Source organism: Propithecus coquereli, unplaced genomic scaffold, assembly GCF_000956105.1.
Source record: "Propithecus coquereli isolate 6110/MARCELLA unplaced genomic scaffold, Pcoq_1.0 Scaffold27, whole genome shotgun sequence".
NCBI lineage: Eukaryota > Metazoa > Chordata > Mammalia > Primates > Indriidae > Propithecus > Propithecus coquereli.
In genome coordinates, this window is record NW_012148285.1 from 12,606,343 (window position 1) to 12,616,885 (window position 10,543).

General features: G+C 45.0%; 1 protein-coding gene across 1 annotated transcript in view; it reads left to right on the top strand.

Moving 5' to 3' along the window:
* CLEC19A (C-type lectin domain family 19, member A) overlaps positions 1–10,284 on the top strand; it is a 22,949-nt gene extending 12,665 nt beyond the window's left edge. The window contains exons 2-5 of the mRNA XM_012647626.1: positions 965–1,130; positions 2,284–2,377; positions 5,156–5,288; positions 10,205–10,284. Of these exons, the coding sequence (XP_012503080.1) occupies positions 965–1,130; positions 2,284–2,377; positions 5,156–5,288; positions 10,205–10,284 (473 nt within the window). The remainder of the gene's footprint in view (positions 1–964; positions 1,131–2,283; positions 2,378–5,155; positions 5,289–10,204) is intronic.
* The last annotated feature ends 259 nt before the right edge of the window (positions 10,285–10,543 follow it).

Sequence of the window (10,543 nt, forward strand, 5' to 3'; positions counted from 1 at the left end):
ATCTCCTAAGAAGCCTTCAGAGGGGCTGAGACTTGAGACAGCCTTATTATCTCAACCACGGGGTATTTTTTTTTAAATCTATTCCTTTTCAGAATTAAGAAAAAGTCCTAAACCCCAGGAGTTCAATGGGCAGAAGACATAAATAGCCTTGGCTATAGCTTGTCAATAAACACGTGGGAAAAAAATGTGCACCTTCACCAGATAGCCCAGAATTGCAAATCAAAACAAGATAACCATTTTTTGCTTATAAAATTTGCAAAGATTGCCGTGAAATTGATAACGCTCAGCATCAGCGAGGGCACGGTGAGAGGAGCACTCTCAGACATTACCGTGGGCGCATAAATTGCTTTCAGGAGGCAGTTTAGCAAATTGTAACAAAGCCTTAAAAACCTCTCCTTGGAAAACCGACAGAAATGCCGAAAAAGCTCTATGCACAAAGCTGTTCATGTCAGAACTGTCTGTAATAGTTTTAAAAAAATAGGGATGCAATCTAATTATCCAAAAATAAGAGAATGATTAAATAAACTCTAGGAGGGCCACTCAGTAGAGGATTCAAGAGCTATTTAAAACAATGCTTACAAAAACGTACAATGACATGGGAGCAATGTTCACAGTCTGTAGTCTTTAGAAATCAGAGTTCTGACTGGTATATAGAGTATGATATCATCACAATTTCATTTTTAAAAATCACTGCAAACAAATGTGACATGAGGAAAAATGTACCAAAGTATTAACATCTTCCAAGTGTTCTGTGATGAGCATATGTTACTTTTATTATTTTGTAAAATTTAGGTATGTGTGTGTTTTTTGGACCTCAAGCATGAAATTGCATTAATCATAATGGGATATGTTTCCCTTGGACATATTCTTTACTTGGACACAGTCTTAAAAATATGTATTAAGCTGTGGAAACAATGTCAGTACTGCAAAGCTTCCTCCCGGTCTGTTTCCTCTCTGTCCCTAGCCCTGCCAGAGCTGCTGCAGGCACCCCTGTGCCCCCTGTTCTGGATGGAGTTCAAAGGCCACTGCTATAGATTCTTCCCTCTCAATAAGACCTGGGCCGAGGCTGACCTCTACTGTTCTGAGTTCTCCGTGGGCAGGAAGTCCGCCAAGTTAGCCTCCATCCACAGGTGAGTGGGATCCTGGTCCTCCGTAGTCCAACTAAGCACCCCTTTGGGAAAGGGTGTGGAAATGGTGTTTCCAACCGACATTTCTCTTTGGTAATTAAAGCTTTTTTTTCACCTGTTATAAATGGAGTTCAGTTCTCATAAAGCCAAGTGCTGACATAAAATCCCTGGTTTCATCTCATCTTTGAGACACAGTCCAATTCGGTATAGCATTTTCTTCGTGCCTTTCCATTTCGTTTCTTTCCTTCATAATGAAACACACAATCAGCTTATGTGCACAGAACATCTGATTAAAGTTTAAGATTTTCATACTTTCAGTTTACCTAATAATTTCCATTTCTGTTTCGAATGATGGTTGAATTGAATTAAGTTCATTTCGCCTCAGCTTCTTATTAGTCACAACAGCACCTTGGGCCTTTCCGTTTGCGTTATTTTGATCAGATATGGGGAGAATGCAATAAGATATTCAAGTAGTTTATCCGAACAGGTGCTGTTGCACAAAGATGGTGATAATGCTAAAACAACTAGGCTGCTGTTCTACCGGGCGACTGCTCTAAATGCATGTTTAGCAGTTGACAAAGGAGAGCCTGAACAGTGCGCGAGAGAGGCATTTGTGGGTGCCATTGCTTACCCAGCTGGGTAGGACCAAGGTTAAAAACCACTGGGACTAAAGAATGCTCTGTCCCCAGAAATCTTATCACTCTCATTTGAGATGGAACACGGGCTCTCAGAGCACCAGCATTGAACAGAGCCTGGTGATGGCGCAAGGGAGAAGATGCCAAATAGAAATGAGATGTGATGTTGGTCTGTGTGTCCTTGCAGCTCATTTGGGGACACCAGATCTTGAAAATGGAGAACTAAACCAGCCAGCCAGCCAGCCACTGGGGGGACAGGCACTTTAGGCTGCAGGCAGTCACATTTTTAGGGATGAATAGTAGTGCTGAGTCCTTCTTTGAGCTGGCATGGGTCAAATCCAGAGATGCCCATGGGAGGATGGCAATATATGGGTGACCTAATTGAAAACGAAAGCACAATTGCATTGTATCCTCTATTTACTTTGGTCCAGGGAGGTTAACAAGGATTGCTTTCAATTTTCAACACTATCCTATGAAAAGAGGCAAGGAGGAACATGTTACTCTGTTCCTTACGTTTGCAGCTGGGAAGAAAATGTCTTTGTGTATGATCTCGTGAACAGCTGTGTTCCTGGCATCCCAACTGACATCTGGACAGGCCTTCATGATCACAGACAGGTGAGGAAGCAATGACCGTCAGGCTCTCTCGGAAGCTGCAGCCAAGATTCCACGTTGATTTAACAAACCTTTCACTTATGCGCCAGGCGACTGCTGTGCACACAGCTTACAGAGAGAAATCAGACACCCAGATACCACAGTTAGAATGTGACACATTTGTGAAAGACATTTAATGATGTCCCACTAAATGAAGGGAACATATAGTATGGTCAGAAAAGGCCTCTGTTTTGACTTGAGTTTTCTAAACCGCAAGCACCAAAACACAATTAGATGTGCAAGAGATTTTTGAGGGGCAATATCTGGGAAAGGAAAAAGAGGAAGGGGCGTACATAGGCAGGGAAGGTCTTCAGACAACGACGTGGGTCCGAGACCTGTGAAAGGAGAATGGGGAGGACGGACCGCATAGGAAGAGCCTCAGATCACAGCACAGTTCTGAGACAGTCTTGGCTAGGCCAGTGGGGCGTCCCGCGCAAAGAATGCCCAGAACAGGAACCCGGCACTGTGCAGCAATGGGCCGGGACTAGCACCCGTGACGTGCTGAGTCACTGTCTGGGAACAGCCCGGAGGAAGCGTGGGCTCACTGGGAATGCAATCGTAGCTCCAAAGGGGCAGAAGAAGCATGTCCTCAGCACAAATGAGGAGGCGAGTCCAAAGTGGCAGGAGAGCTGGGGCTGTCTGTCACCTCTGCTCCCTGCCACTGGCCCTCCTGAGGGTGACCTGAGCTGTGCACCTCCGTGGCTGCCACAGCCTCTCTGAGGAAGGGACATTTAAGCTAGTACCTAACAGATAAATAGGGGCCAACCAAAGGCAGAGCATTGCAGGTAGAGGGATCAGCAAGGGCCCAGGTCCTAGGTAGGGGACATCATGGGCATTCAAGGAAGCAGAAGAAGACCAGCATGGCTGGGATGCAGACTGGGGCAGGGGTGAGCAGAATAACGGAGAATAAGGCTGGAGAGGCTGGCGTGGCCAGATCTCATACCTGGCAATACCCAAACTCCACCTGGAGATTTCATCCCCAGGTTTTCCCCAGGCAAGCTGCAACCTGAGTCTCTATTCTGCACGTATGATTCTTGCCCTGCCTCAGAGCACTACAGAGAACAGAGTCCAGTTCCAGCTCCTGTTCTGCCTCTTACTGGCTAGTGGGCAACTTTGGGCAATTTTTTAAAACCTGTCTGAGCCTCAATTTCTCCATCTGTAAAATGGGGATGATAATAATAGTGCCTTCTTGTAAAAATATAGGTGAGCCGATGTATGCAAAGGGCTTAGCACAGTGCTTGGCACACTCTAAGAACTCATGGGTCGTGGTGGAAGTTGCTAAAGTTTCTGCTAATGTAGCAGAAGTAACAGCATGGTCAGACTCAACATGGATTTTTTTTTTTTTTTTTTGAGACGGAGTCTCACTGTGTTGCCCGGGCTAGAGTGCCGTGGCGTCAGCCTAGCTCACAGCAACCTCAAACTCCTGGGCTCAAGCGATCCTCCTGCCTCAGCCTCCCGAGTAGCTGGGACTATAGGCATGTGCCACCATGCCCGGCTAATTTTTTTCTATATATTTTTAGTTGTCCAATTAATTTCTTTCTAATTTTAGTAGAGATGGGGTCTCGCTCTGGCTCAGGCTGGTTTTGAACTCCTGAGCTCAAACAATCCTCCCGCCTCAGCCTCCCAGAGAGCTAGGATTACAGACATGAGCCACTGTGCCCGGCCAACATGAATATTTTTTAAATCAATAGAATTCATCTGGTAAGAACTCATATAGAAGTTGTGATTTTTTTTAAAAAACACTAACATTTCCATTTATGATAGCAACTTTAAACTTGGATTTTAACTACATTAAATCAGAGTTTAAGGAACTTGTATAATAATAATAATAATAACAGCAACAAAGAATACAGGAAAAGGGCTTTTTTCTCTCTCTCTCTTCATGGCTAGGCACCATGTGCCAGGCACTGTGCTAAGTCTTTCACATGATTTAATTTGTTCAACCCTCACAACAACTTTCTGAAGAAGATATTAACTCCATCTTATAGGTGTGGAAACTGAGGCTCAGAGAGGTTAAGTAACTTGAGATAGGATCTCAAGCTCTTGTCTCTCTGTCAGAAGTAGCGGTCCATTCCCATTAGATGACATGGGCTCCATAATCATCAGGGTTTTGGGGAATACTTTTCTAAAAACTTAAATAAACAGAGAAACAGCTCTTCTTCCTGGATGTTGCAAAGATGTAGTTCTTTCCATAGTTAATTTGCACGTGTATTGCAGCACTAATCAAATTCCCAACAGGACTTTTCTTGTCCTTGGTCAGAGTAGTTCCATATGAGGCAAGAAAAACACAGACTATTTATACAAAAAGGAAAGACATGAGGAGTGACTCCTATCCACTGGCAAAGTTAGGATCTGGGTACTAGAGTCAGGAAGATCTGGGTTTGAATTCCAGCGCTAATGCTTTATTAGCTGTATGAATTTGCATAGACCAATCTGAGTCTCAGTTTTCTCATCTGTAAAATGGAGACAATGATGGCTGCTTTGCAGGATGGTGAGGATAAAATGAGTAAAGTGCCTTGCATGGCACATAATAAGCCCTTAACAAATGATAGCTAGTAATCGTAGTAGTAATGGCAGTAGTACCTGATCAGTAGTGGTAGTATCAGTGAGGACTTCTGCACAGAGGTGTTAGGTATGGAGGTGCTAGAATGTTATCCCTGAACTGGAGCTGGCTCAAATGCCTAATCTTCCTCTCCTTGACTTGCTTCCTTGTCTCTGGGGGGACCCCTCCTCCTCCCCCAGGAAGGGCAGTTTGAATGGACCGATGGCTCATCCTATGACTACAGCTACTGGGATGGGAGCCAGCCAGATGACGGCATCCACACAGACCCAGAAGAGGAAGACTGTGTGCAGATATGGTATCGGCCTACCAGCGGTGGGTATCCCTGAGACCAGGGCTCTTGCAGAGGTGCTGGGAGACGCTTGGGATGGCAGGGAGACTGTCAAGATGTTCAGCACCTTGGAGAGCGATCAGAGGGCTTTGGGGTGTTAGGGACGTGGCCATTCTCCACAGTGGATATGTTTTAAACAGTATTTAATGGTGTATTGTTGACACGCAGACTCTGATTTGGATGAAAAGACATTAGAGATAGAAGCATTTTAAAAAAAAAAAAAGAACAAGACTCGTACAGAGTATAGTCAAAGGGCAGTGCTTCTGTGTCGGCTTACCAAGACATCAAGGTGCAAGCCCCCACCCCAGGCTCCTGCTCCCAAATACTAGAGCAAGTCCACACCTGGGGTAGCATGAAGGTGTAAGTAATGAAAAGAGTATAGACCTGGGTTCAAATTCTGGCCCTGTTGCTTTCTAGCTTTGTGTTTTGCAGGAAATTACTTATCCTCTCTGAGATTCTACTTCTTCTTCCATAAAATGGGCTTAATAATCGTTCCCACCTACAGGACTGTTAGGAGGATCAAAAGAGGTACCGCTGAGATAGGACTGTGGCAAGAGCGTGGACCCTGCCATTGACTGCCCTTGTCCGAACCTCAGCTCCACCCCATATTAGTTGTGTCGCCTGAGGTGAATGTCTTCACCTCTTGGTCCCTCAGATTCTTCATCTTCAAAATTAGGCTAATGATGCTTAACTCACAGGGTTGATGTGAATAAAACAGGAGATAACGTACATAGAGTGGCTGCCACGCTTAGTGTTCAGTATGAACGATCACCACCATCATCATTAACAGCATCATCACTCCCCACACCAATCTTAAGAAATAAAAACTATTAATATTCCCATTTTGGAGACTGGAAGAGGAGATGAGACCGGACGAGGAACAGGAAATGAGAGGAGACCAGACCAAACCAGATGAGGAAGAGGAGACCAGACCAGAAGAGGAAGAGGAGACCAGACTGGAAGAAGAAGAGGAGACGAGACTGGATGAGGAAGAGGAGACCAGACTGGATGAGGAAGAGGAGATGAGACTGGATAAGGAAGAGAGTGCTAAGTTCTTAATATATGTAATACTTCATTCAAACCTCATGAACCATCCTGTAAGATAGGTATTATTCTTTACCTTGTTTACAGATGAGGAAACCAAGGCTTAGAGAAGTTCTATAATCTGCCCAAGGTAACACCTTAACTCATGAAACTGAGAATCAAAACCAGGCCTGACTCCGGAGTCTCTGCTCTCAGCCATTATGCAAGTCAGACACCTTCTTTCTGCCCATACGGTTGTTCCCACAGCTTCCTCCAAAGGTGTCCTCAGGCTGGCCCTGGGGCTGAGCCACAGCTGCTGTCCTGGTGATTTCCAACCCCAGATTTTATTTTTACTGTGGATCAGAGTGTGGGGCACAGTCCTGGGCTGGAGGGTGGAAATTGGGCTTCTTGTGCTGTTCTGTCTCTGGACACAAGAGGGTGAACTCTCAGCAGACATCTCTTGCACTAGGCCTCACTTGCCCCATCCGTAACATGGGAAGAATAATCCTACTCTGGGTGCCTGCCCAAATTACTCTTTTTTGAGATTATACGTGGAAGAAACCTGCATAAAGGATTAGCACTTATTAGACTATGTATAGATCTAGCCCCCAACCAAAGTTCCGGACTTAATTCCCAAAAGTTCCCAGCAAACTTGGAAAACCTCCAAAGGATCCTCACCTCCCTGCCTTTGTTCATGTCTTTCCACGTATCTGAAAGGCCTCCTCATCTTCACCTACCATAATCCTACCTATCCAAAAGGCCTAGTTCATAGACTTCCGCCCAGAAGGTGTTTGTGGACAGCTGTCCTTGAAGTGATCAATTTCTCCTACCTAATCTTTGGCTGTGAGCACTTAAGACAGCCATCCCTCCTAGCCTTACCATATAATTACTGATGTATAGGACATCTCCTCTATGGAGGACATGTGTTGGTTTTTGCTTGCCTAATATCTTCCTGCCCTTTTAGTAACAGCAACTTGATTTTCCTCTGGTGAACAACCTTCCCTCGCTTTTAATCCATATGATTTGCATGGGGTCAACCCCACTTCCAAATCGAGGTAGACATGTGATGTGGGCCTATTCAGAGTTACTATCATGGGTTCAGTGAAGGGCAGTTGACTTAATTAAAAGCATCGAGAATTACTCCTAAGACTTTTCCTAGGACCGTTGGCATAAAAAGCTCTATTTTTGCTGCAATTGAATGTAAACATGGAGCTGTGAGGGGCTTTCACAGGGAAAAAAAAATTCCTGAGGGTGAAGCCACCCAAGAGAAGGTTATAGAAAGAGACCTAATCTGGAGGATAACATTGTTGGGAACCCTTGGATCTTAGGTTCAGCTATTCCTGAAACTATCAGCAGAAGTAACCTGCCTAGGACAAATAAATTCTGTCCCCTGCCCACATTCTTTTTTTCCTTTTAAGCTAGTTTGTGTTGGGTTTCTATAATGTAGAATTGGAAGATAGGAACATATCCTCAATTTGTTTATGAACTTTAAGGGGCCAAAGGCCTGGTCTTTTTAACTTTACGTCTCTTAGCGTGGTACCTGGTAAGACAGAGGGTCCTCTAGGTGTGATGATTGATTCATTCACTCTCCTTTTCCCTGAGCACCTACAGTGAGCTGAGCCAAGCACTGGACCACAAGGAATAATTAGACATAGTCCTTGCCCTCGAGGAGTTCTGAATTTAGTACAAGGAGGAGGTATGAAAATGAGCACTTTATAATATAACTTGGGCTATAATAGAAATCTCAGCAAATTTTTGTGGGATTCCAGAGGGTTGGAGGTTCGGGGTGATGGGATGTGGGAAGGCTCCTCAGAGGAGGTGACATCTGAGTTGAGTTCTTAAAGAACAAATAGAAGTTCCTAGGCAGAGAAGTGGGCCTGGGGAAAAGGTGTCCCAGGGATGAGGTATTCCAGGTGGAGAGAACAAGATTATAGATTAATAATTATAAAATTAATAATAATATCACCATCTCCTGTTCTTCCTGTGGCCTCTTCACAAGCTCCTTCCTCTTTCTTTTCCTCTACCTCATCTATCAGTGGAAGCACCATAGTGGTTAAGAGCACAGGCTCTGAGCTCTGAAAGATTTTGGTTCTGCCAGACAGGGTGCCTCATGCCTGTAATCCCAGTGACTCAGGAGGCTAAGGTGGGAGGATCACTTGCGCCCAGGGGTTTAAGACCAGCCTGAGCAACATGGTAACACCCTATCTCTACAAAAATAGAAAACTTAGCGGGGCATGGTGGTGCACACCTGTAGTCCCAGCTACTCGGGAGGCTGAAACAGGAGAATCACTCAAGCCCTGAAGTCGAAGGATGCAATGAACTGTGATGATGCCACTGTATTCTAGCCTGGGCAGCAGAGCGAGACTTTGTCTCAAACAAACAACAAAAAAAGATTTGGTTCCGCCACTTACTGCACACATGACCTTGACCAAAATCACTTACATTTTACAAATAAAGACAATAATGCATTTGCCTTATAAGATTGTCAAGAACATTAAACAAAATTACAAATATAAAGCATGTTCCCGGCATAAGTTAATTCTCAGTAATTGTTGGCTGCTATTGTTTTTATTGTCATAATCAGGAACCTTTAAACACTAAGAAATAAAAAAACAAACTGGAACTGGCATAAACAGTAAGGAGATTCTTCATTGCACATGATGGGGAGTCTTGAAGTGCAGCAGCCTCCAGGCATGGAGTGATCAGGGCTCTGACTCCTTTTCTCTGCAGTGCTCCCAGCTCTGCCTTCTGCTTTGTGTTGGCTCTGTCTCCAGGCTTCCCTCATCGTCCAAGGATGGCTGTGTCACCAAGTCCTGTGCAATTGTGACAACATTCTTCCTTGTTCACAGCCACAGGAGGACAGGGGAAAAAACCTCCTCCCCCAAACAGAAATATAAGTCTGCTTAGGCCAGCTTAGCTTGTGTGCCTACTCCTGGACCAGTGACAGTGACCAGGGCAATTCCCTGTGTCGATTGGCTTACACCTGGCTTCCTGAACCAGTCACTGGTAAGTGAGGTTGGGTGGCCACTATTGGCTTGGACTAATGCGGATCCACCCCTATGGTTAGAGATGGGCTCCAGCTTTCCCCTGATCACATGGCTGCATGATGGCAAGGGAAGAAGGGTTCTGTTAGAGAGAAGGAAGGAATAACTGGATGTTGGATGGACAACCAACGGCGTCGCGTCTTCCACGATGATTACTGTTTCATTTTTTGCACGCTAGTTCACATGGGTCTCTTGAGGCCTTGGCTCAAATGCTTCCTTATCAGTGAGGTTTTCCTTGACCATACAAGTCAGTGAGTCAGTCTGTCTTTCTCCACTCACGGAGACAGATCTGTTTTGTTTTATAATAAAAAGCTGCTCATGTGAAAAAAAAAATTTTTTTTTTTTATTCCAGGGTATTGTGAGGGTACAAACATTACAAAAAAAAATTTTGCAGATGAGGAACCTGAGGCTCAGAGAAGTTGGGAAACACGTTCAAGGTCACAGAGCAAGCAAGTAGTGGAGCTGGGTTTCAGACTCAGATCTGTAGAACTCCAGACTTAAGCACTTAACCGCTAGTCCCTATTTGCTCCTTTTTATTTTCCTAATTAGGGGATGGAGGTCTGAAACAGCTCATTATCCTGGAAGCCACGCTGGATCCTGGTAGCCAGAGTTGGCCCAAGCCTCTGAGTGAAGTTTATCCTCCTCCCATCCATGGTGACAAGTCAAGACCAGCCTAAGGCTAGAGAGCAGGCTTGTCAGGCATTAGCAAGAAAGGGCTGCCAGTGTAGACATGAGATGTACTGGAGAGGGCTTTTACTCCAGTAGGGTGGTGGGGACACTTTTATTGTGGTGGATGGATCTTCACCCAGATTCTCTGTTTCTTTCCATCGTAGCTCTGAGGTCATGGAATGATAACACCTGCAGCCGGAAGTTCCCCTTTGTCTGCAAGATCCCATCTCTGACCATTCATTGATCCAGCCGATCTTGCCCTCCTGGAGTGAGCTCAACTCCAGCATCATCTTGCAGGTGTGCCTGGTGTAGACTTGCCACCGAATACATGTAAAACACACATAGGAGGTAAATCTCTCAGACAGAGGTTTTAAACAAGTAAATCTTAATTATGCAGGTGGTTACTCGGCCAAGAGACAGGAAACCCAGCTCAAATTGGCTTAATAAAAAGTGGTGGTGGTGGGGAGGCCGGGCGCGGTGGCTCACGCCTGTAATCCTAGCTC